The sequence below is a fragment of the Microtus oregoni genome, unplaced genomic scaffold (genome assembly GCF_018167655.1).
Source record: "Microtus oregoni isolate MIOR12 unplaced genomic scaffold, Mior012 000091F_ref0000469, whole genome shotgun sequence".
Lineage (NCBI taxonomy): Eukaryota > Metazoa > Chordata > Mammalia > Rodentia > Cricetidae > Microtus > Microtus oregoni.
In genome coordinates, this window is record NW_024544600.1 from 1 (window position 1) to 26,375 (window position 26,375).

The window sequence follows — 26,375 nt, forward strand, 5'->3', positions numbered from 1 at the left end:
GAGACTGGGCTCGAGGTCTCATTCGACCCGCTCATTTCTTTAGATGGTTTAGTGGCCTGGAACAAAAACAGGGGTCAGGATCAGAGAGAGCGAAGGAGAGCCTCCATGCTGGCTCCTGGCTGAAGTGTTGAAAAATGGAAAAATCCCACAAGTCCAGGAGAAAATGAACTGCGAAAGTGAGAAACGAGAGGGGACATCTGGAGAGTGGTCCTCTGAACTGGGGGACAGGGTGGGGAAGTGTCTGGGGGGCAGAAAGAAGGGTGAGGGAGGCATGGGGTTGGGTCAAAGGCCCAGAAACCAGAGTAGGGTGGCTTCAGTCCATGGTTACTGAGAGGAAAGACAGAAGACAGAGGAGATGCCAGAGAAACCCAGGCAGAGGGGACAAGGGACGGGAGGGTGGGGAAGGGAGGGAAAAGAAGTAAAAGGTTAGCAGCGACAGGGGTGCATCTGAAGCCAGCAGATGGGGGTCAGTAGCTCAGCCCAGCTCAGGTGCCACCTCCGGCCTGGGTGGGAGGCCCCTGGTGTAAGCAGGGGTGAGCTAGCCCCACCTGGAAACTCGAGGAGGCATCCTGCCCCTCCCCTGCCAGCCCAGAATCCCTACTGTAGCCCTCCCTGTCCACGGGCCCCAGCTCTGAGTGGTCCTAACAGTAGCTGGAGACCAGGCTATGCTCCCAGGCTCACTCAGTCGGAAGGCCCTACCTGCACGTGCACACACACACACCCTCCTTGCTTCTGTGTTGATCTTGTCCTTTGGAGTCATGGTCTCTCAAGTAGGGTTTAAGAGCCACCTGCATCATCTCCAAAGGACAATCCATGGCATGTGTCGCAAATGCATTTCCTAGGGCCCTTTCCTTCCAGAATCATATCTACTTTGGGGTGGGAATGTGCATTTTGAGCTGAGTGAGGGTGTCACAGACCGGACTGCTGGAACCCTGTGACTGAATCCAATGACTCACCTGGAATTTAGCTACCAGGCCTTGGGGAAAAAAAAAAAAAAAGGCAGGTGCTAGTAGCTGTACACGCCTTTAATCCCAGAACTCAGGAGGCAGAGCAGGCAGATCTCTGTAAATTTGAGCTAGCCTGGGCTACAGAGCTAGTTCCAGACAGTCAAGGCTACGCAAAGAAACCAAGTCTCGAGGGGAAAAAAAAGCAAAAAACAACAAAACAAGGCTAAGGTTAGAACTTAGCAAATTCCAACCCAGTCTGGGCTACATAGTAAGACCATCACAACAAACCAAACCGGCGACAAAAGCCACTATAAAGAAAGAATGAAGAGGATCGTGTGGCACACTCCAGTGACCTGCCTGAGGCTCCGGGATCAAGCGCTGGGCCTGTCCTCCCCACCCAGCTGCTAGGAAGGCTCTCCCAAGTACCCTGGGGTGGAATGCTACCATCTTCAGTAAGCCCTGCCTATGCAGAGGAAGGCAGGAGGTCGCCACATTGCTGGCAACTGTGTTCTCGGCAGGCGTACAAGTGGCTCACCAGTGACTCATACAGGCTTTACCAAAGTGTCAGCTGGTAGCCAAGGCTTCCCTTCCCTTTTGGGAGAATCAAAGCAAGCTGTGGATTCAGCAGTGGATCCTCTCTGTGGCCCTTACCATCAGGCAGGGTCCTACCCCACGGCATTCTTTGTCCATTGCTGCGGGCCAGGTGTGACCGGGCCCTCCTGGGCCTTGGAACAAACTCAAAACAGGCACCTAAGGGCTCTCTGCCAATTGCCTTGGGCTGGGATCTGTCCCGCCCCCACTTCTGCCTTCCTGTTGCCCACTTAAAGTTATAACTCGGAGCTGGAGAGGCAGCTCAGTGGCTAAGAGTACTTCTGCTCCTGCGGAGGACCTGAGGGCAGGGAACTCAGCGCCCCCTGTAACTCTAGCCTGAGGGGTTCTAACGCCCTTTTCTGGCATCTATGAGTTTCTGCACACAAGTGGCTCCCAAGTGCGTACCAACTGACTCAGGCTCACACACGTGCACATAATAAAAAATTAAGCCAGGTGGCCGTGGTGCACACCTTTAATCCCAACACTTGGGAAGCAGAGGCTCTCTAGACCAGGCTGGCCTCGAACTCACAGCGATCCACCTGCCTCTGCCTCCCGAGGGCTGGGGTTAAAGGTGTGCGCTACCACTGCGCGGCTGCATTCACACATTTATGGGGATGTCTCCCCAGGACCTCCTCATGGAGACCATCTGGGATTTCACGTTTGGTGGAGTTCTCAAGAGCCAGCTTCCATCTGGGGATACACTGGCTGAACTCCATCCGAGATCCACCAAAGCAAAGCTTGGCAACTCTATGCTGCTCAGAGTCACCCTGTCTCTGAGGGTTTCCATCACATCCATGGCACCTGCCAATGGTCTCCTGTGAGCTGGGTTTATTTTTAAGATTTATTATTTCTATTTTACGTGTATGTATGTTTTGCCTGTATGTATGGTTGTGTACCCTATCTGTTCCTGGTGCCCATGGAGTTCAGCAGAGGGCACCAGATCCCCTGCAACTGGAGCTACAGATTGTCATAAGCCACTATGTGGGCGCTGGGAATTGAACCTGGGTCCTCAGTGAGAGTAGCGATTGCTCCTAACCACTGAGTCATCTCTCCAGCCCCTCACTACACCCACGGGTCTAGATTTTGTTAAAAGAAGCAGAACCTCTGTGAGGAGACAGAAGCCTAAGAGAGATTCAGCTTTCCTCTGAGAGAAGTGGGACACTTCTGGACCCGGGGTCCATGGCAGCGCCCTCCCCTGCTAAACCACACTGCACCAGATTCTCAGGCTACTCTAGGACACCTGTCCCTCCAGGCTCTGATTCAGAGTCCCCTACGGGGCTGGATCAAGCTGGAGCCGCCCGTCCTGCTGGCCTCCTTAGCTAGGTCATCCTGGTGCTGCCCAGGGACTAAAGGAGCTGCCTCCTCTCTCCCCCTAGGGTGCTCACAGCTCCGGTTAGTACTAGTCCCTGGTCTTTGTTCCCTCAGCTCTCTGGTGGTGTCTTCATGTGAGCCACTAAAAGAGACAGAGTAAATGGCTGGCCTACAGGAAGTGTCCACGGCTTCGCATCTATTCCAAGCCCTGGATTCCTCAGCTCCGGGAATCCAGTTCCTACCCCACCCACTTTAGGTCCTATGCACAGCACGCAAGGGCTCTTCTGGCCACCTCGGTGCCTCTGTCATGCCTGTTGCCATGCATGGCCCTCTGGGAATTTCCCCTCTGCCTCGGTGTCCCTGGTCCCCACCACTTCGATTCTCTTCATCTCATCAACATGGGAGCTCTGAGGTCAGGCTTAGTGCCACAGGCCTGTCATCCCATCTACTCAGGATGCTGAGGCAGAATCCACAGCTCAGGGTCTGCCTGGGATACTGAGTGAGACCTTGTCTTAGTGATCCAGGCGGCCGGAGCATGTGCACAGCATGCTGGAGCAGAGCCTATCGGAGGACTAGCAGTGAGGACAGGGCAGCAGTGAAGGGATTCAGTCTGGGTTTGAGGACACCGACTTTAAACAGCATTGTGTGTAAGCTATCATCAAATATGCACTCTAGAAAGTCCTCACAGGTCTTAAAGAACCGATGAGAGGAGACAGTCGCAGACGACCTTAGAAGATGATGAATTAGGCAGAGACATGGTCTGGCTTGGTTTTCTAATTTTTCTTTTCCTACAGTACTGGGGGCTCAAACCTGTGGTCTCCCCGCCAGTAGGTGGGCAATCCTCTGCTAAGCCAAACCTCCCATATCTGATTCTTTACTGCTGCATTTAAAAATCTTCCTAAGGAACATCTATTGCTTTGCCAGAAAGCAATGTTTTGAAAGGGCAGACCAGGGCACTACATGAGTGACAGGAACAGCTGGCAAAAGGGCAGCAGGGTGGGACAGAGGCCCATGCTTGGGTGGGGAGGGGCAGGAAGGGACCAGTGGCGTCCAGCAGCTGTGGGGTTTGGGAGCTGGGCGGTGGCTCTGAGGGGACAACTGGGGAAGACACGGGTTGGAGAGATGTGTCACTAGACAGTGGAGGAGCTGGAGACACAGACGGAGAAGGGGTGGAGGGGAGGCGCCCACCGCAGTGGCCCAGGCAGGCAAAGTAAAGCAGGGACAGAAAGGAGCCAGGGATAGGACAGTGACCTGGCTGTGACATCTGTCACCTCATTGGCCATCGGGGCTGATTTAGCTGATCTGTCTGGCTAGGTGGGTGTCCCTCCTTCCTCACAGCTCCATATTTCTCCCTCCCAAGCCTGCACCGTTGGTCCAAGAGGACAACCTTCTCCAGCAGCTTTTCCTCCATAGAAGAGCATCCTTGGGCCAAGGGCATTGAAGCAGATGTACTCTCCAGCTCAAACCTTCCAACAAGCTTTCAAGGTTCACAAAGGAACCAGGGAGGGCTGACGGGAGAGCTGGGGTGGCAAATACCAACCCAGGTAGAGTCTACAGTGGCACAGATAAGGGGGATGTCTAGACAGCCACATAACCTGGGGTAGTGAGAGAGAGAAAGCCTTCGTGGCCCTTGGCGGCCTTGCCCCACCCTATGGAGAGGTCTAGGGAAGCCTGTCTTCCTAGGAGATAAGGACTTGTGTACCAGGGTTATCTGGGGCTATGGTGGGTGGGCTTTAAGGTAGCTAGGTCAGTCTTGGTTCTAACGCTATTTGCTGTGCAGGTCTTTATGCTGCTATAGGCTGAACCTCACAGCCAGCCTTGGCCATCTCTAACCTTCTACTTCTGAGCCTAGGGTCTCCATCTGCACAGAATGAGGCCCTCCTGCGGCCTCACCCTGGCCTGGCACCCAAGAAGCATGCAGGAGAGATTCTAAACTGAGCACGTGCCCCGAAGGGCTCTCTAGAGCTACATCCAGGGCCTCCTCCTCTTTCCGACCAGGCGGACCACACAAGCAGGCTCCAGGGTCACAAGCACCAAGGGCAAAGTCTGTCAACTCCAAACCTACAAAGGGAACCCCAAGGGGTTGTTGCACCTGCAGGATTCCTACCACACCTCATCCGCCCTTCCAAAGGTCAGCTGAGCCCACCAACCTGTGACTCAAACGCGGGTGCAAAAGCAGCTTCCTTCTGAGCTGAGGGCGGAATGAAAGGTGCTGAGCAAGAGAGAGCCATGTACACGGGCAAAGATGGGCAGGAGGGTAAGATGGCTGCCACACGGGCTGGCTTTAGAAGTGACCCAGCCACTGAGGAAGGGAGTGAAATCTGCACAGGGCAGGCACTGCACAGGCAGGGAGCGAGGCTCCTCTGTCCTTGGGCAGGAAACAGGCTGTGAACTCAGAGACTCACGTCTATACCAGATCCAAAGCACCAGGGCTGCAAGGAGGAACAAGATGGAGGGCATCGACAGGGAGGGACCCACAGTAACTGAAACCATCACTGGAACAGGAGCACACAGCAGAGGCTTGGTGTATGACCCCCCCAGGGGCCTGGGTGTCCCGGATCCCACCCTCACCTGCTGCTGGGCCTGGATCCTCATGTACTCCGCCCTTTGCTTGCTGTGCTTGCCTTTGTCGGGGCTGCCTGCTGGGCCCTGGGTTGCCTTCAGCCGAGAGGCTCCTGGAGTCACAACCTTCATGGGTGGCACGGTGCCACCACCACTCTGTGGAAAGAGAGAGAGGGCTGAGGTGGGACCGTTCTGCATGGAACCCTAAGCACTGGGTGAAGGTTCTGGGGTTAGGACCTCCTCAGGGAGGCCCTTGGATGCCTGGAGACCCCTCGCTGACTCCCCATAAGCACCCAAGACTTAAGCCCCTCTGAGCCCAGGTTCAAGGCCTCCCTGGAGGAGATGATCAGGCTAGTCAGAGCTCATATGTGACTTTCCCGAGTGTCCCAGAGGAAGCCACTTTTACAGGGAGGGCCCCAGTACCACTCAACTCCCAGCCAACACCTTCCTGGTCCCAGGAGACAGTTGGAATTGGGGGTCTCTAATAAGAGAGCATCCCCAGGTCCGCACCACCCCTAGAGCAGAAGGCAAGAGGTGAGATTTCACCCCATAGATGGGCACATCTGGCCCCATGACCCTCCCCCATATAACAGCCCTTCCCAGAGAGACTCTGGGGACCCAGAGGCGCATGATCAGTGAAGTGACAGCGACAGAAAGAGTCAGAGACAGGAGGGGGAGGAAGGGGTGGAGAAGAGGAGAAAGCTTTATTCCCTGGTTCACAGAGAGCAGGCAGGGCCAGAGCCCTCCTGATTCATGCCCAAACAGCAGAGCTGAGTCCTGGGTGAGCCGGCTTCCCGGCCGCCCCTGGCTCTGCCCATAGGCCCTGGCCTGGAAACAGGGCTCCCAGAGGGAGGTAGGCTGAAACAAAGACAGTGGAGGTGATAGAGGCGGGCTGAGCTTCTGTGGCTCCACTCTCTCCACTCCGCAGGCCCAGAGACTGGAGCAGGAAGGCAGCAGGAAAGAAGGGGAGGCAGCCACCTGAGGGGATGAGGGTGGGGACTGGGGGATGCTTGGACACGTCATAGTGGTGTTGGCGCCCATCTCGCTCAGGGTGGCTTCTAGCTCCTGGAGCGTCTCCTCCAGACTGTCCATACGCAGTGGGGTAGCATCCTGTACTGGGTGGCCTGAGCCGACGGCCTGTTGTCCCCTACTGCAAGCTTGACTGTCACATTCAGAGTTTTGAGGGGTCTCCTCTGAGTGGGTCTCAGCAGGCTGAGTCTCATCTAGCGATGGTCCCCAAGGACAGAGAACTCCGGCTTCTGCATTGTCTGGGCTCCGTAGAATTGTCGGTTCCTTTCTGGACAGTGAGCTGCTCCAGAGTACCTCAGCAGCTAGTCCCAGCAAGGCCTGTGGGCCATGGCAAGCCTTTCTGCTGCTGACCAAGGTCCGGGGTCTTGGTGTGGGGACTGTCCTGGGGCCCAGTTCCTCTAAGCTGCTCTCTGGCAGAGAGGGAGAGCCGGAAGTGCATTCTGTCAAGATGATCTGAGGGATACAGAGAACCCTGGGACCTGAGGCAGCCTGGGGGGGGACAGGAGACGAGAAGGATTGTGATCCCTGCAGACTGAATTTTGAGCTGGGGTGCGCTCACTTCCTTCCTCTCCCAGATGGGGAAACTGAGTCGGGGAAAGATCTGATCATGTCACCCAATAAACTGAGCCTTGAGTGCAGGTGTCTTTCTATCCCGCATAGCCCGTGGACTCCTGCTTCCTGGTGTCAATGCCAGCTGCAGAAGCATGGGGGTGTGTGCCTTTCCCATCACCCCAGTAAACTTGGGAGCAAATCTCAGGCTTCGTCCCACACGCGATGGGATAGTGACATGGGTGTGCAGCAAATTAAATGAGTCCATGAGGACATCCTACTAGTGCCTGGCATCATTTGAGCAAATACAAGCTACTGGCTAAATTGACCCAAACAACCGAGACTTTCCTCAGCATGAGCAGAGAGTGGACGCTGGCCTCCACCTCAAGGTTCGGGCCATCTTCCTTATCTTGGGCTCTGCACTCACACCCATGAGGCCCATCCCCAGGGGAGGAGCTTGGCCATGGCCAGTTCCTTGGTCTCAGACACCGGGCAATGCTTCAGTTAGGCACCTGTTTCTGCGTGAGCTCCTTGGCTATGGTTCTGGACTAGACCCAGGGGCCTGAGGGACCCTGTGAACCTGAGTGAATTCTGCCCTAACTCTAAGTACCAGCCCATGTCAGGCACTATGGCCTATGTCTTCATCTTCAATGCTTTCTGTAACCCATGAAATGACTGTCACTCTCCCTGTCCCCGCTTCACAGGTCAGGAGCACTACGACTCACGCCTTGTCCAATCCTCGGCAAGTTAATGGTAGAGCCAGGATTTGAACTCAGATAGCCTAGGTTCAAGTTCAGTGTTCTTTTCACTAAACACGCTGTGAGGAGACCCCTCCTACCCCTCCCAAGACAACCCACCCAGCCCTGCCACTGCTTACCTGAAAATAGGGTGCACACAGGGAAGGCAGAGAGGGCCCCCCCGTTCATCAGGCTCCTCTGCCTGACGACGCCTCAGGATGCAGACAGACAGGCAGCCAGGGAAGGGGGCTTGCCTGCTGGGTCCCCTCATGACTGAGTCCCAGAACCAGAAGGGGACAGAGCTGGGTGCTGAGGATAAAACCAGTCAGGAAGTGGCCATCTCACACTGCTCACTCCCTGAGGACTCAAGGGACAGACTCCAGACAGCACTGTCCACCTTCTGATGCCTGTCTGCACCCCTGACAGAAAGTCAAAGGCCACCAGGCCTCAAGTCAAGCCCCAATGCTGGTGGCAGCCATCATGAACCCCATTGTGGGCTGGGAAAAATCACACAAGGAAGGGAAGGGTGTGGGCGCAGGAAGTTGAGGACAGAGGTCCTCTTACCCCAACTTGACTGGGCAGAGGGAGACCTCCCCAGACCTTTCTCCACCCTCCTACTGGAGCACAGTCCCTGGGGTGAAGACAGCAGCCCCACCCCCACAATCCCAAGAGGAAATAAGGTGCAGTGGGAAAGCAGCGAGGGCGGAAGTTTAGAAGGAGAACTGGAAGAGAAAACCAGCAGCCAAGGAAGGCCATGGGCTTCTCTCATCCTAAGTCCCCTGACCAAGGCGGCAAGAATGGCCATGGGGCAGGGAGAGGCTTAGGGAAGCCATCCCCCTCTCCATTCTGTCCTGACCCTCCCCGCCCCCGCTCCCACCCCAGTGCAAGGCATAGATTTCAGTGGGAGAAGCACGTGCCTTCCCTGGCATGGGCAGCAGAGCAGGGCATAAAGAAGGGACCAGGCGAGGTATCAGGACAAGGTCAGATCGAGTTGGACTCTAAGTCACTTCCTGAACAAGATCCAAATTCCAATCTTGGTCTCGGGACAACTCACAGGCTTTGGACCCAGCCTTAACTCAGGCTGTAAATGGGAACAAGGCATCTGAGAGCCAGAGAGAATCAGGTCTGCACAGACTTCAAGGGTCACACAGGACACCTAGGCTGCAGTATCCCAGGGAGACCCCCCTGGGAAGCCTCGGGGAGGGACAAGTTGTGCGGTTGCGCGCTGCCCTTGGCGTGTGCGGGAGCGTGAGTCCACGGGCGTGAAGCTGGGGCAGTGGCAGAGAGGCTGGTGTGCATGGCGTGTTAGCGGGTTAGCGTGAGAGGTGCGGGAAAAGGAAGCTGTGGAGGAACAGGCAGAGAGAGCCGTGAGAGGTGCAGGGAGGCCTGAGAGGCCTGTTACCTTCCATGGGGAGCTCAGAGCTGAGCCCCCAGGGGACCCCAGGTCCTGGGGGGACAGCAAGGTGGGGATCGGCTGGCGACGGGGCGTAGGGGGAAGGGAAGATACTGAACTTCTTTCAAAGACCTGGGGAGCAGAAGGCAGGGGCAGGTTTGGAGGATGGAACCCCAGTGAGGACCCAGGCGCTGGCTAAGTACCTAGGCACCTATGGAGGGTGGCCCAGGATGCCAAGGGCCCTGGTACCTCACCATGGCCACTGACCCACTGGGCCTCTACTCTCAGGCCTCCACAGGGCCCTGACAGTCAGGAACTCTGGCATGGGGCAAAGATTTCTGAGACCCCTATAAGCGGTGACTTGTAGTAATGCTAGGCCCTTTGGCACGAGGGTCTCCAAGATTCTGTGCCCAGAACACTAAGGCACGAAGGGTTTTGGAGCATGAGCTGTCCTCAAGATTGCTTGAGTAGGGTCTCAGTAAGCTCGGAATATCCAGGTCTGGGACAGAGTGTAGTGGGTCTTTGGGTCCTGGGGGGGGGGGGCAGGGAGAGGAATCTGAGAGAGTATAATGAAAACTCAGACCTACCAGGAGGAACTTTAGACTGTCTCCTTCCATTTCCCAGCGGAGAAGAAACGGAAGCTAAGCAGATTGGGTCCTAGGGCTGGCTGGCACTCTCCTGCCTGCCCAGGACCTGCTGCCCAGCCCTGAGGAAGGCTTGGCAAGGAACTGAGCCTGGCTGAGGCCTCGTTCAGTCACGCCTGACCCACCTCTAGCTCAGCGATGATGCGCTCCTCATCGTCCTCATCCTTGATGGCAGAGGCCATGATGGGTGGCGTGGAGGCAGGGCGGGCCACCTCAGACACGGCCCGGCGGAGCTTCACCTGGGGCTTCTGGACCTCCAGCTCCTCGGACTCAGCCTTCTGTAAAGCCCCCACATCTTATCAAGCCTAGGTCCTTCCCTCCCTCCAGCAGCGGCTCACCACACCCACCACCAACCACCAGTTTCCTGGCAGGAAGACCCACCCCGTCCCTGCCAGAGCTTGATGTGGGATTAGAACAACACACAGCCCTAGAATCCAAGCTAGATGTCAGGTTGGGTTGTTCTGCCTGACTGCCATCCTCTCAAGCTTCCCCTTAAGGTACCCCTGAACCCCACCAATTGGGGTGTACCTTGATGAAGGCTGAGTCTTTCTTGCTGGTGACCACTACCTCTCCGGTGCGTGTGGTGGTCAGGCCGTGGGAGGAAGGGAAACTCCGGCGGGGAGGGGGTGGCGGGGGCGACTTGGAGGGCTTCTCTGTGCGGTATCTGGGCACCGTGAGCTCATCTGCAAGCAGTGGGGACCTGGGGTCAGGGACCCGCCACAACAGTATGCACAGTCCTGTTCCTCCAGGAACGACCGAGAGGACAGCTCAGGGGAGAGGAAGGCAGGACCCCTCTCTTTCCACTTTCCTATGCCTGTCACCGGCTCACCCAGCCCCACCTCCCCCAATGGCACTCAGCTGCTCAGAGTTGTCAGGGAGCCAGGAACACTGTGGCACCTTGGCACTGAGTTGCTGACCCAGCATGGACATCCCGACATCACCAGAGGCCCAAGGCCACTCACTCAAGCCTGGGACTTTTGTGCCACTCTGAGCCGCCTCGTGGCCACAGCTGTCCCTCAGCCCTACCAGACTCAGCTTCATCCTTTCTCTGAGGAGTTTGGTCCCCGCTCACCATCCCCCTTCCTCCAGCCTGGTTTCCATGGCAACCCACTAAAAGGTCACTCAAACCATAACACCCTTGCCTTTCATTCTCCTGGGGCTCTCCACCAACCCAAATAGTCTGAGTTCTTAGCCCAGCACCTTCCACAAGCTCTCAGCCTTGCTCTGCATTAGGGCCCAGCTCTGGACCCTGCTCCAACCTGGCAGCATCCCCCCCTGCACTTGTCATTCTGCCCCCTGAAGGTGCGCTCACCGTGGGGGATGTGCCTGCTCAGTCCTAGGACTGGATGGTTCCAGGCCGGCTCAGGAACAGCACTTAGCCCCTTTGTGCTAGGGATGCATTAAATGTGGCCCGGGACAGATTACGTAACCATTTGGAGTCTGTCCTCTTTGTAAGGAGGGAATGACTGTGTCTGCCTTCTTCAACTGCTGCATCCAGAAGGCCTCGGGTAGTCAGTGCCCAACAAATGTCACAATCTGTCACACCATTAAATCCTAAGCACAGTCTGCAGAGATGGCTCAGAGGCTAAAGGTGCCTGCTGTACAAACCTGATGACCTGAATTTATCCCATGATCCCACAGTGGAAGAAAAACATTAATTCCCACAAGTGGTCCCCTGACATGTATGCACTTCACACACACACACACACACACATACACACACAAATAATAAGATAATTAAAAATCTTTTAAATAAAAAAAAATTCTGAGGCTGGAGAAATGAGTCAGTGATTAAGAGCACTGGCTGCTCTCCAAGACCAGGCTTGATTCCCAGCACCCACATTCCCAGCACCCACGTGATGGCTCAAAGCCATCTGAAACTCCCATTCTAGGGGATCCAACGCTCTCGGGCCTCCTCAGGCACCAGGCACACACGTGATGCCCAGATATACATACAGGCAAAATACCCATACACATAAAAACAGAAAAATAAATTCTGAGCTCTCTGAAGCACCTTTCCCAGTCAGGGTCCTGGAAGAAATGCATGAACCACCGATGACCGTGCCTCTCCTTCAGGTGCCCCACCACCATCCTGCAGGCGTGGGGTGTCAGGGCCCTGGCATACAGGTCAGCACTGCACTGTCCTCAGAGCGGGGAGAAAATTGGATGGACTCCAGCTCACCCTGTCCTTCTGTATCCCGGTCCCCCCAGTGATCACTAATGGCTAGCACCCCATTCTCTGGCAGCACAGCTACCATGACTCATTACCAGTGCATCCCCTACATGTCAAGCTCTGAGGATGGGCCTTACATCCCCATACCTGAACCTCTTCTCCCACTGGGCTCTGTCCGGGGGGCTGCCTTCTGACCATGGGGCGCCTTGGGGGGCTTGTGGTCTGGGGTGGGGGTGGGTCCTGGGTGGGCTTTGCTGGCACAGTCCAGGTCCGGGATGGCCTTGAGCAGCTCAGCCTGTGTCTCTTCCAGCAGCCGGTTGATGTCCTTGGCACTGTACTGGGTTAGGGCTGCCCGCTTCTCTTCCCAGTCTCTCTCCGCAGCCTTGAAAAAGGAAGCAGAGCTGGTGTCAGGGCTCCTGCCCATGACCCCCTGAGCTCTGCCCATCAGCTCTCCCCCAGGCCACATGAGCTAAGAACAAGAACTTCACGGAGATTTAGCCCCTCCTACTGGGTGTTAAACATTGTCCCTGTAGCTTAGAGAGATCACTTTTAATAAATACATTATTAGGTCTATTTCTGGACATTCTATTCTGTTTCATTGACTACCCAGTCTGTGTTTATACAAGCACAATATTGCTTTAATCATTATCACTTTATAGTATACTTCCTGTCGAGATGGGTAAATGTCACCAATATTATGCTTTTCAGACTCCTGGTCCTCCTCCTAAAGGGCCATGTGTCCCTTCAGTGCCTGCCATTCCAGGTGACAGCAAGAATGTGAGCCTAGTTTGTGCCCCGCCCTGGTCCATCACCTCAACAGACACTGCTTTGTCCGCGCTTCTCTTGCCGGGAGCATCCAGGCCTTTGGTGGGGTTACTGCTCTTTGGGGTAAGAGGGGCTCCTTCGGCAGGCCCACTCAGTTCATGGAGACTCAGCGGAGGGCTGGGGGGTGGTATTTCAAAGTCCAAGCCTTTGCTGAAGTCTGTTTCAGCTGCCACTTTCTTGGGAGACTGGTTCAGGAGATTGTTGGGGGGTGGCCACACACCCTCATCCACTTGCCTAGGGTTGGGAGAGTTAGAAGCAGCTAGTGAGAGATGGTAGCCCCTGGAGGGGAACCTGTAAGGGGGGCAAGCCTAGGAAGGTATGTGAGGAAAAGCCAGGCATTTGCATGCAGGGGTCACAGGTCAGAGTTGAAGAGATTTAACTGGTACAGAGTGACCTCTGAGGAGTCAGAATAAGGGCCAGGTGTTCCCATAGGTTTGGGCCTCGTGTGTAACCCCCTGGGAAGTTAAAGACAAAGGAGAGAATGACCTGCGGATCTGGGCCAGCGTGTCAGTGACCCCCCGGCAGCGCTTGAGAAGTCCATCAAGGCGCTGAGGTTCCTCCTTCAGGAACTTCACTGCCTCCACCTCTACACGCAGCACAACGCGCATCTTACTCTGCAGGCCTGGGAAATGAGCTGAGAGGGCAGGAGGAGTAAGCTGGCTGGGGAGGAGCACCCAGGAGTTGGCACACTGCGGGGGAGGACAGCAGGGAAGCCCTCGGGGTCACCTTTGCCAAGGCAGGCTCACCCTTGAGCTCTGTTAGCGTCTCCCCAAGCTGCTTCAGCACCAGCGCCTTCTCTTCCAGTTCAGGACCGGGTACCAGCCGGTGGTTATGGGTCACATCCCTCTGGATCTTCTCCACTGACTTCTCTAGGTCACTGCAGGCACAGAGAGACCCTTCTCAGCCCCTCTGGCCCCAGCCTAGCCCCCTGAAATTGAGCAGCTGGAAAGAAATTGTGCCACCAATCAGATCAAAATTAAAAGCTATAGCCAGGTGTAGTGGCTTACCCCTGCCATCCTAGAACGTGGAAGGCTGAGGTGGGAGGACTGTGGAAAGTTTGAGGCCAGCCTGGGCTACATAGTAAGACCTTGATGCAAACAAAACAAAGCATTAAAAAAAATCACAAAATCAAAGCCCCACTAGGCTACATGCCCAAGTGAAGTCGGCAACGCTAGCTCTCAATGATGAGACTTCCACACGGTTCTTTACGAGGTACCGCGGCCTCCGCACAAGCACTGATCTACAGTAACATCACCTCTCTCCCTAACTCTTCCACAGAAGCAGTGGAGAAGACGGTGGCCCCAGCAAACCTTACGTAGCCTCCAGGCAGAAGTACCCATCTGAGGACACAGTCATGAGCATCATCTTTTGCCAAATGACCCTGCCCCAGAGCCTTTCACCTCAAGGTCAAAACTGCTTCAGGTTTTCAGTCCGTTCGTCGGAAACATTTACGATCCCACATATTCCTAAAACGCAAACCAGGAGCTGAGCATAGCGGCACAAACGTGCCATCCCGGCATCTGGGAGGCCTCCCAGCTTTGGCGGCTGGGGACAGGATCACAAGTTTAAGGACAGCCTGGGTTCAATACAAACCAGCCAACCAAAATCCCAACCAAAGCAAACCAAGTCTTACAAGTCTTCACTCTGTGTGTAAGTTCTTATGTTCCTTTTTAAATTTTTATTTATTTATTTATTGGTTTTTCGAGACAAGGTTTCTGTGTGTATATCCCTGGCTGTCCTGAAACCAGCTCTGTAGAACAAGCTGGCCTCAAGCTCATAAAGATCTGCCTGCCTCTGTCTCCCAAGTGCTGGGATTAAAGGTGTGCGCCACCACTGCCCGGTTGTGTTAAGTTTTTAATATGTGGGTGGGAGGGAGGCCAAGGAGATGGCCCAGTGTGTAAGGTGCTTGCTTACGCAGGCATGAGGACCTGAGTTCAGATCCCCAGCACCCACCTAAAAGATGAGCACAAGAATGAACACCTTTAACCCCAGCCTTGGGTGAGGAGGGGGCAGAGACAGACCAGTTCTGGGGGCTCACTGGTCGGTTCCAGGGTCCGTGAGAGACCTTGCCTCCAAAGCTAAGGTGGAGAGGTGGAGAGATGCTCCAGCAGTTAGTGAGCAATTGTTGCTATTGCAGGGGACCTGGGTTCAGTTCCCAGCAGCCACATGGTGGTCCAGAAGCCTAACTCCAGTTGCAGGGGATCCAGTGCCCTCTTCTGACCTCCCTGAGCACCAGACATGGACACGGTGCACACATACATATACATACATTTATATATGCAAGCAAACATATGCACAAGATAAAATAGATATTTTTTTAAGTGGAAAGTGATAAAGAGGGGCTGGAGATATGGCTCAGTGGTTAAGAGCACTGACTGCTCTTCCAGAGGACCCGGGTTCAATTCCCAGCACCCACATGGCAGCTCACAACTGTCTGAAGATCCAGTTGAAGGGGATCTGACACCTTCACACCAATGCACATAAAATAAAGTTAAATAAAGCATAAAAATATTTAAAAAAAAAGAAAGTGATAAAGACACCTGACATCAACCTCACACCCAGTGTGCACCCACAGACACAAGTGTACCCACAGTCACACGTCTATACCACATCATCTATATATAATAGATAGATAGATACAAATGAAACCCATCATCCTGAGGCTAAACCCCAACCTTAGCTCTACAGTCATCAACATCTGAGTCTTGCCCCTTCGCTGCTTTCCCAGCAGAAGGCTCTGACACAATCACCTAATATCCCTGGGCTCTCTGGGCTTCAATCTTCTCACTCAAAAGAGGAGTATGAGGGCTGGAGAGATGGCTCAGCGGTTAAGAGCACTGCCTGCTCTTCCAAAGGTCCTGAGTTCAATTCCCAGCAACCACATGGTGGCTCACAACCATCTGTAATGAGGTCTGGTGCCCTCTTCTGGCCTGCAGGCATACACACAGACAGAATATTGTATACATAATAAATAAATATATATATATAAAAAAAGAGGAGTATGAGCCAGGAGGTAGTGGTGGCATACGCCTTTAACCCTAGCACTTGGGAGTCAGAAACAGGAGGATTTCTGTGAGTTTGAGGCCAGCCTGGTCTACAGAGTGAGTTCCAGGACAGTCAGGACTGTTTCACAGAGAAACCCATTCTTGAAAAAACAGAAAGGAAAAAGACAAAAGACAAAAAAAAGGAAAAGGACGCTGGGGCTGGTGAGTTTGCTCAGCAAGAAAGCACACTTGATGCCAAGGCTGAAGACCTGGCTTCCATCCCCAGGACCCATATGGTAGAGGAGTCAAACTATCCAACTGACTGGACACATGCTCTGGGGTCCTCACACATACACATCCAATAAATAAATAAAGGTAATTTTTGACAGGGTATCAAAAGTTCCAAGTTCCTGGCTGGCCTAGAACTCACCATGTAGACTCATGCGATCCTCCTGGATGGAAAGTACCACTAAACCCAGCTTAGAGAAAAAAAAATTAAAGAAGTGGGCATGCTAGGAGTGTCTCCTTTGGGGCTACTACGAGCACTGTAGGAGCCAATGGCCCCTGGATCTTGCTTCTCTCTCTGCATCACTACTTTCCCTGCTTGCTTCTGCTTAGATCATTCGGAATTTTTCCCAGTTCCTTATTGGCACTGCCCTCTCTGGCCCTTAGAATAAATACTCCCCAGCCTAGAGTATCCCATTTACCTGTACACACAAATTTCCATGCTAATTTCAGCTCAAGTCTCAAAAAGAAGTCCTTTCCCCGTCTCCCCGCTTAGGGTTCGGAGTCTTCTCCCAAACCCCTGAGGCTCCTCTTTGCTGGCTTGTGAACTTTCTGTGCCACCAGCCCAAAGCAGGCACAAAGTGACGTTTCCCAGTTTCATCTGCGTTCCCAGCACCCAGTCGGTGCCTGGTTTGGAGCACATACATGATCAATAACTGTGAAATCGGGGCTGGAGTTTTGAGCACAAAGTGCTTTTGTTTGGTTTTCAAGACAGGGTTTCTCTATGTAGCCTTGGAGCCTGTCCTGAAACTCTCTCCTTAGACCAGGCTGGTCTTGAACTCAGCCTTCCGAGTGCTGAGATTAAAGGTGAGCACCACCACCGCCTGGCAACACACAGTGCTCTTGCAGAGGACCTGAGTCGGATTTCTGGCATCCACCTCTGGCCTCTGTGAGAACCAGGATACATGTGCATATACCCACATGCAGACACAAATATTATACACAATTTTTTTAAAAATAACTTTTTAAAAAATTAAATATTTTTTAATTGCAGGATGAAGAAGTGAGAGGAAGAACTGCTACGGGTAGGTGCGCCTTCTCAGCCCCGGATGGGGGTCGGTGGCATCCCTCACCCACATGTAGGACTTTCTAGCTATTCCTGTCAAGTCCCACCTGTTGGATTTCAACAATGCAGGTGTAAACGACCTGAATCTGCTCTACCATCTGATGTGTCTGCTCTCGGTGGAAGTTCACTGTCATCAACCAAACTCATCAGCATGCCTCAGCCACCCTATCCAAAAGACAAAATGAGACCAGGGCAGAGCCCAGGGCAAAATCCCGAGATTCAGCTGGTCAGAGAACCACTTTGCATTGAGCACTGTCTGATGGAGGAGGGTCATCTTTCTATCTGTTGCTTTCATTGGCTAATTAATAAAGAAACTGGTTGGCCTTTAATAGGACAGAAAATTAGGTAGGCGGAGTAAACAAAACAGAATGCTGGGAGAAAGAAGCTGAGTCAGGCTGTTGCCATGATTCTCCCACTCCAGACAGACTCGGGTTAAGATCTTTTCTGGTAATCCACCTTGTGGTGTTACACAGATTATTAAAAATGGGTTAGATCAATACGTAAGAGCTAGCCAATAAGAGGCTGGAACTAATGGGCCAAGCAGTGTTTAAAAGAATACAGTTTCCGTGTAATTATTTCAAGTATAAAGCTAGCCGTGCGGGTAGCCAGGTGGTGGGATGCAGCCCCGGGCTGCTCATACAACAACTGTCTGTTCATCTGGTGCCACGTCAGCCCTGTATATTCATTTCCTCATTTTAACCTTAAAACAGGTCCCGGATGGAAGAATATTTCTTCCAGTTAGCACATGGGCAAACAGTGGTTCAAAGACTAAACTACATTTCCCAGCTTCTCTTGCAATTAGAAGAGGATATCCAACTGAGGCCTGTCCCTTGAAATAGGGATGGAAAGGCACATGCCGTCTCTAGATCTAGTCCATAAAGACCTTCTGTGCAAGCTCCCTCCACATCCTTTCCCCTTCCATTTGGTTATGAAGACCATGATCTGGGTGATTCTGGAAAGCACGTGCGGAACATGGCAGAAATGCCACCAGCCCGAATCCCTGACAGACTGCATATGGGAGGGCAACTTTCTAACCTACCTAGTGTTTTCTCAAAAAGATCTGTCCATCATTTTCTTTTAAAGAGATGTATTTATTGAGCTTTAGGTGTGTAAGTATTCTGCCTGGCGTATGTGTACTGTGTGAAGGCCTGGTGCCCACATAGGCCAGAAGCACACATCAGAACCTTCAGAACTGGAGTTACAGATGGCTGTGAGCCACCATGTGGGTGCTGGGAACTGAATATGGTCATTGTTGTTATTATTATTATTATTATTATTACAAGTGTTCTTAACCCCTGAGTCATCTCTCCAGCCCCCTTAAGCAGGTTTTTGAGATAGGATCCCAACGCATCCCAGGCTGGCTGAAAATAAGTAGCTGAGGATGACCTAGACCTCACAATGCTTTTGCCTCAACCTCCTGAGTACTAGGATTACAGGCTTACACTGCCACACCCAGTTTAGCGTCTTTTACTTTAGAACCATTGAATGATCTGGGAGCTTGTTGTGGCAGCTGCCTTAAATAAATAAGTAGCCCTAATTGAGGTTTGGCCTCCCAAATGCAGGGTGGCAGAAGCTCTGAAAGGAACTAGTTCAAGGTTACACAACTGTTCTATGGTATAGCACTGTCTACTCACGGGGGACTTCAGCCATTGGCTCTGATGAGTCTCTCTTCCAAACTGAATGATGTCACCTACCTACCTGCTGTCCCACCCCACCCACATCTACCACAAAACCAGCCCTTTCCCACAGCCAGCGATGGGTCAGCAGACAGACTTGGAAGCCAACAGGCTTCAGTGAATGGGGGCGATGTCCAGAGAGAGCCCAAGCCTCTGGCTAGACAGACAGGTAAGTGAGCCCAGCAGGAATGAAACCAAAACCCGGCTTCAGCTGCCCGTGGGACGCCAGAAAAAAGGAAGGAACAAAGGGAAATGAACATGAGAGAAAGACAGAGACAGAGACAGAGAGAGAGAGAGAGAGAGAGAGCACAGGCGAGTACAGAGGGGCTGTGGGCTACTGTGGGGCAGCTAGGACAGGAGGCAGGGGACGGTCTTGCAGGCCAGACCAGAACCATCACAGGACCCAGTCCCTGCCTCACTCAAAAGAGACAAGTGCCAGGCTGGAGAATCCTGCTGGCAGCTCCCGGGTTCTCTATAGTGAGCACTCTGAGTGATGGGTGTCACAGACATAGTGGGTGGGGGTTCTCAGTGCTCGCAGAGAACTGAGGCCCCCACGAAAGCAGGGACCATACACTCATGAGGAGCAGGGCATAAATCGGTCCTTTTATCTCTCTTGCCTCAGTGCTTTGATGGTTCCCTTAATTTCCCTTTAATGTCTCGGTCTAACTCCTTTTGAAAATCCTGGCCCAGCTCTTCTATGCAGAACGGGAAGAGACAAGGATGGGACAGGGAAGTGAGGAAACAGGATCCCTGGACAGCAGCTGGGCTGCTTGGAGAACTGGCCAGGGCGTCACTGTCACCTACCTGACATGATGGAGGGTTAGGGTTGCTGCTGATGGTTTATTTAGATGTGAGATGCCCCTTCCTGCATCTCAGATGCACGATGTCACAGCACTACCGGGCTCCTTGCCTTAAACATTGCTAAAATGCAGACCAGGCTTGCACGGGCCCTCAGACTGAGCTGTGACCTCCTCAGAGAACCCCTGGTGAGGGCTCCAAATATGACTTAGTAGGGTAGCACTGTCCAACAGCTCTCTTGGCACCCTGGAATCAAGCCCCTTAGTATGAAGCAAGCCCTTAACTGTTTTAGAAAGAACTGGGCGGGAGGGGGGGGATACAAAAAACAAAACAAAACAAAAAAACCCAAAACCTTAGTACTGATGAGGACGCTTAAGCAGAGAGAGGGTAGCAGCTACCTTGCCCCTTGATTCTGGAGTTGTCTCTGGATCCCCCTGCTGCCTCGTGTCACTAAAAGGGACCACAAGAAGGGGTGGGGCCTTTGCTTCAGCCCAAATATCTCAGGAGAAAAAGCTGCGGTGGACGGCGGCGCTGCTTCCTGAATGGACACAGGAAAAACAGCCGCATCTCCCATCACAGGTGCCAGACAAAGGAATTGTGGCCAGACAGCCATTTGCTAAATCTGGAGCAGACTGTCTCTGTTAACCCTTCTGTGTCTCAGCGCTCTGAGCGGGTTGTTCTCTGCTGTACCTCCTTTAAGAGTACCAGAGGCCGGCATCACTATGCTCAGAAGGGGAGCGGCCTTTCCTTGACTCTTGGTCTCAGGGATCAGCGTGGCAAAGGGTCAGCAACACCTCACCTGAGCCGCTGACATCACCCCTGACCTTCTTGCTCAACCCGAGGGTGAAGTTGCATAGGTCACAAGGAGAGCGGGCAGAGGACAGAAAGGAAACAGACAACTGGCTGCAGGCCACAGGAAGCAATAACATGGCAGAGGCAGGCACCAAGCCAGAAAAAAAAAAGAAATCAGGAATTATGCCAGATGGCCAAAGGTTTGTGGGTCATGGAGAAATCAGGCCACAGAGGAGGGTGAAATCAGACTTCAGAACAGCCAACGTCATCTATGTATGATTCCGAAGTAAAGGGGATGCGCCTCCCATGCAAATCAGGTTGGGTCACCCCGGCCGCCACCCCCCACCACCTCCGCGCGCAGGGGCCCAGCCTCACTTGAGCTGCTGAGTAATGAGCTCCTCGTCATTGAGGTAGCGCAACCGCTCCTCCTCCACCAGGGTGCGCTGCCGCTGCAGCGGGTCCTCCTGCCGCCGCGCCGCCTCCGACACACGCATGCTCAACTCCGCCTCGGTGCGCTTCAGCAACGCGCGTACTGATTCCTGGTTCTGGAGCTGCAGGAGCAAGGATGTCCGCGTGGGCAAGAATGCACGCGTGGACCGGGTCGGGGGAGGATGTATGTTGCTGAGGAAGGGTGGGCAGAGGGCAGCCCCGTGCAAGCAAAACTCCACAGAAGACTGGGTTGCTGGGTGAGCTGCTGCAAAGGCGTGGCAAAACAGACGCAGGGGTCAAGGACTGAGTTGGAGAGAACCTGTCCAGGAGATCCTGACCGAGGGTGATAGGGCTCATAGAGAGGGCAAAGTTATTATGGGTTTCGCCCAAGTTACAGCGGTGTGGCTGTGGCTGCGGCTGTGAGCAGCAGGGAAGGATGGGACAGCTGAGAACCTAGACCAAGATTACATTCTGGAGGGACAGGGGAACGAGATGAGAATTTGTGTGGCCAAGGGGTAACACTAGGTAGGGCCCTGACGTCAGTGTGACTGCATTTATGTCCTCAAGTAGCCCTGAGTGGAGACAGGACCTGGGGTGAAGGACTCAAACTCCGTGGTTGATAGGGTCTGCCACTGTGGCTAAGCCTACAAGATAAAGGTCCCAGTTCCGAGCCCAAATGACGTGGGTGGGCGAGATCTTACCCGTGGCCCAGATGGCAGCTCTCTGCCTCCCCCCTTCAGCCTGTCTCTGCTCATTAGCCTCACCTGACAAGCCCTGAGCCCCTCTTGAGGAGCCGGCACAGTGATGCCAGGCTCCTGACAGGTGGGACCATCTGCCAGGCAGGGCAGGACAGCCACTCCAGGTTCAGGAAGGGAGAGCTGAGGGGATTTGGGGAATATGGATGCGGGGCCTGAAGGAGCTGGGACAGCCTCAAGGGATGGTGAAGGGAGGAGGGGTGGCTAGGGCTCAGGGAGGTAGGAGACTGGGGGTCAATAAAGGGTCAGGGCTTGGTGAGAGGAGCAAGGTTTAATGATAGAAAGGGAAGAGGAGAAAGGGTCCGAAGAAAGACTACTGAACATGAAGGACTCCACTCCGCCAGAGTTGGATGGTGAGGAAAGGTGGGGCAGAGCTTGGGGAGAGGTAAGTGGGAGGGGGGGCCCGCGCTCGGTACCTGGAGCTTGCGCAACTGCTGAAGCTGGCCACGCAGGTCACTAGCGCTGTTCTGTAGGCCCCGCAAATGCAGCTGCATCTGCAGCCGGCTGACAGCAGTGGGCTGCCCTGCAGGGGTGCCGCTGGCCGAGGGTGGGGGAGGGCCGGACACTGGAGTGGCCCCGCTGCTCCGACTACCTGATCCGCACGCTGCCAAGAGGGACCAGAAGGATGAGTGATAAGGAAAGAGGAACAAACGGTGAGGGGAAGAAGCCATCCTCTCCACTCACACCCCACATCCAGCCAGAGAGACACACAGTTATGACCGTCTACCCTAAGGTGACAAGTCCTAGCAGGAGCCATGTGCCTGGGCAAAGATGATGACTCGTTTATCGGCAGAAAGCCCCATGATGTAGCTACTAGGAGAGCTGGCAGCCCAGCTTCAAGGTTAGGAAACTAATCCTAAAACTCTGAGAGGAAGAGAAGGGTCACTCACGCGCTGAAGGGGTGGCTGCTCCATTGGAGCCTTCAATCTTCTCACTGTGGCGGAAAGAAAAGAAAATGGTTGTGGGAGCTTGGGCTGGCCTCAGACCATCCAAGCTGAATGGGACCTTAAATGTCAGCCCAGCTCCTTGGCCTTAGGATAGAGCCACAGCGAAGGAAAGGGAGTCACTCGGAGCCACACAGTAGACACAGGTAGAGCTGAGTCCTGAGCTTCTGATTTAGCTCACGGTGGCGGGGCTCATCGCTGCCTCAAGCCCCGGTCCTGATAGTGGTATTGAGAGAGGGCCTCTCACCTTGGGGTCTCGGGCTCTGAGCCTCGCAGGAGGGCGCTCTGCACCAGCCCTGTGAGGCTAGCGATCTGCTTCTCCATGGCCTCCATGCGTTCCCTGGGGAGGAAGGTGGATTTGAGCAAGTGCTCCCGTGAGTTTGTGGTCCCTCCAGCTCACCCTACTCCCCAGTCTAAGATTAGCAGCCAAAGGACAAACAGCTCATCTTTCCTTAGCTGCCACACAGAACAGGGACCCAAGTCAAGGCTCAAACTCCTAGTTCTCCACTGCCTCTCTACCACTGCTCCCACAAGGCACTCTGATGCAGGAGGATTGCTGCGAGTTTTAGTAGCCTGGGCTACATAGCAAGACCCTGTCTCAAGAACACAAAACATAAACACAAAATGCCCAACTCCTCCCTATCCCGAGCCTGCTCCAGCGGATTTCAGCGGGGTCCTTGCTGGACAGCTCTCACTGCTGTTGGGGCACTAAAAGGGCTGAATCAGCACCTTCCTTTTACCTCCGAGTAAAATGGGGAATGAATACAAAGTCGGGTCTCTGTTCCAGTCATCACTTGAGGCTTCACCCAGCCATCCAGTGTCTTCCCTGCCACACTGAAGATACTCTGGCCCTCCCCTGTGACCTAAACCTGGAGAGAACCGGCCATCCTCTGCAGTGCCTCCTTCTTCTTTCTATGTCCCCTCACCTGGTCTCTGTGTCCTTGGCTGGCACCGGCGGCCCGAATCCTACTAGAGAGCGCTCCCCAGGTCCAGGGAAAAGCTCGGAAGGTGGTGCTCCGGCCGTTGAGGCGCTCCCAGTGCTGCGGGCCTTGCCTCCGGGACTCTCGGCAAAAACCGACGAGGAGCCTGAGTCTTTGCGGAAGGACTGGCGCACCGGCGAGCCACGGCTGGGCGGCCCCGAGTAGGGGCTGTGCGGGGGCGGGGGTCCCCCAGAGGGTGCCGACACGTCGGCCAGCTTCTGCGGGGACGAAGGCGGCAGGCGGAAGCCGTAACCATCGCCGTAGAGAGGGCCGCCAGCGCCTGCCTTATACAGCGAGTCCTCCAGGTCGGACTGCAGGGCGGCGGCAGAGTAGGTGCTGAGCGAGCGCACCGAGCCCCGCTTGTACAAGCCACCTGCGCCCGGGTATGCGAACGGGTCCCCCGCCGCGGCGGCCAGGCTCAGGCGGCCCTCGTGCAGAAGCCCGTAGGGATCTGCATAGAGGCCCTCGCCCTTCACCAGCACCATGCCGCCCGCTTTGCCTGCCAGGTCCTCGTCCGGCTTCACGTCGCGCCGCTCCAGGATGGCGCTGGGGCTGGGGCTCACGCCCTGGCTGGCCGGGGCACCTCCCAGTCGCTCAGCCGCGTGGTGCACCGGACTGCCGGCATAAGAGGGCGGGCGACCCCCAGCATAGGAGAGGCGTGAGCGCGAGGGCGAGCCCGACGGCAGGCCGGACGGCAGGCCCGACGGCAGGCCGGATGGGAGCCCTGGAGGTGGCGAGCTAGATGCTAGGTGCGATGCTGGCGACAGGTTGTTGAGGCGCCGCGTGGGCGACGACTCCCGCGACGCGTACACCATCTCTCTCTGCGCAGAAAACAGCCCAAAAAGCCCACGGAGCTGGTCACAAAGAGGCCTTCCTTCCCCTTGTTTGAGGAGCCAGCACCTCACCTCTCCCCCAACCAGGCTTAGAAAACCCCCTCTGTCCTGTCTCCTTCTGCATCCTGGGCCCCTCAGTACTCCCAGCATAGGGGAAAGTAAACAAGCAGATGGAAAGACATCAGAAAAGCAACCCTCAGCCCATCATTGATGGGGACCAGGAAGGAGAAGAGAAAGGGAAGTGGCCGAAAGGGACTTACAGTATCTAAAGGCCCTTTAGAAAAATCTTGAGTGGACTGTGGGGAAGGTAGCAGGTGAGTAGATGGCACTTCCATAACCTCACAACTCACCCTGCCTCAGCCTCTAAGTTCCCATCTCCTAAACCGGCCTAGTTCTGCCTAGATTCCACCTGTCCAATCTCACCAGTGCCCTGTGTCTCCCAGACATACCCGCAGGTCTCCGTTAGTGAGGTGTGAGCCAGGAAAAGCAGCATACAGTGGTTCCTTCCTGTAGATCTTAATAATACTGCGGTCCTGGATATCCCTGTCAGGGAGAGAGGCAGTGGGTCACCGTGTGCTCCCCCTAGCTGTGCACAATGAGGAGACCAGCAGCAGCTACTTCAGGCAGACAAGAGGTTCCTGACACCCAGCCCTCCCCCTTTCCTAAGCCCGGTGCTCAGTGACTCCTTGAGATGTCTGCCACCAGCAAGCAGGCATGAGTGTGCCCCCCCCCCCCACACACACACACGGGAGGGGAGTCCGCTTCCATAGCTTCCTGCCAGTGGGAATCCACAAATCTGAATGATTTAACAGAGAGGGCGGGGCACTAGGACTTGGTGGGGGGGGGGCAAAGGATAAAGAGAGGGTGCCTAATGATCTAAGGAAGGGCCACCAGAGGTCCAGCACTCTTCAGAGAAGTGGGGAAGTCTACCCAACCCCTGGGGCCGCGCCCACCGGACGTCCTCCAGCTCGTAGAAGATGTTCCGAGCTTCGTCTTTGATGAGGATGGCGGTGTTGGGCGACTTAAGCATGCCCATGGTGAGCTTCTGCGGGAACATGTGCGCGATGAGTGCGTGTAGCGTGTCCAGACTGCTGACCTCATGCGTGATGTGTACGCGTCGGGTCTCCTCCCCGAATTGCAGGAACAGGACTCCTGCGAAGGAGAGGCCGCCCTCACGGTCACTGCCTCTATCAGCCGGCTTCGCACCAGGGGAGTGCGGTGAGCCCTCGGGAGCGGCGTCAGTCCCACAGCGGCAAGGTCTGAGGCCGGAGGCTGCCCCCGAGTGCAAGTGCACCCATGCGCTCCTCATTCCGCCGGTTTGCGGCCCACCACACCAAAAACCCACCGGACCCCAGGCAGCTGGAGTCTGGACGTGGAAAGGGGGCTGGGGGAAGGAGCTGGTGGAGCAGAAACTGAAAGAAAGTCGGGAAAGAGTTGGAGAGGCTGGCGAGAACGCAGGGAGGGAAAAAAAAAGCCTAGTAGAAATAGAAAAGGGCTGGATAGAGAGGATGCTGACAGAACTTAAGGGCCAGCAGGGTATGCTAAGGTCAAGCAGAGAAGAAAGAGCTAGAACTTCGAGGAGGCGTCTGCTGCTAGAGGAGGGAGTGGCAGGAGATGGAGTAGCGAAGGGCGGGATAAGCCGGAGGGAGGAGCTGTGGCGGGACCTGAAGGCAAGCAGGCTGGGCAGTACCTGGTGAGCGCAGCTTGGTCTGGCTGGCAGAGCGGGAGAGAGGCAAGCTCTGTCGGAAGCGGTTCATCCTGCTGAAGCCCAGGGGCAGCTCGGCCTCGGACATGGTCTCCAGCGACTCAGCCGAGGCGTAGGACAGCTTGGCTGCCTGGTCTGCCAGCCCTGGCTGGGCTCCCTGAGTATGGCGCGAGCTGCGGGTCTGCAGGGGCGGGGCAGGGCGAGAGGCACCAAGCATGAGCCCCCACCCCCAACCCTTGCTCTGCCACAACCTCCATCTGGGCCACAGAGCTCCAGCCAGCCAGCAACACACACACATTCAGAGGTGGGTCTCCTGGGTTCTAGACTCGCTGGGCAGCTGCAGAAAGATCCCTCAACTCTCGAAGGT

General features: G+C 54.8%; 1 protein-coding gene across 13 annotated transcripts in view; it reads right to left on the bottom strand.

The window, feature by feature from the left end:
• Positions 1 to 305: 305 nt before the first annotated feature.
• The window catches only part of LOC121442392 (SRC kinase signaling inhibitor 1-like), a 61,287-nt gene continuing 35,217 nt past the window's right edge, over positions 306 to 26,375 (bottom strand). For 2 of the 13 annotated variants that reach the window (XM_041643927.1, XM_041643925.1), the window contains 15 exons: positions 25,994 to 26,189; positions 25,257 to 25,455; positions 24,753 to 24,846; positions 23,417 to 24,291; positions 22,738 to 22,830; positions 22,437 to 22,480; positions 21,963 to 22,150; positions 20,738 to 20,913; positions 13,508 to 13,638; positions 13,248 to 13,395; positions 12,749 to 12,995; positions 12,084 to 12,318; positions 10,292 to 10,446; positions 9,889 to 10,041; positions 5,734 to 6,929 (listed from right to left, as the gene is read on the bottom strand). In XM_041643927.1, coding sequence (XP_041499861.1) covers positions 5,838 to 6,929; positions 9,889 to 10,041; positions 10,292 to 10,446; positions 12,084 to 12,318; positions 12,749 to 12,995; positions 13,248 to 13,395; positions 13,508 to 13,638; positions 20,738 to 20,913; positions 21,963 to 22,150; positions 22,437 to 22,480; positions 22,738 to 22,830; positions 23,417 to 24,291; positions 24,753 to 24,846; positions 25,257 to 25,455; positions 25,994 to 26,189 — 4,026 coding nt within the window. In that variant the 3' untranslated portion in view covers positions 5,734 to 5,837. The other 11 variants (XR_005973553.1, XM_041643931.1, XM_041643930.1 and 8 more) reach the window with 11 other exon arrangements.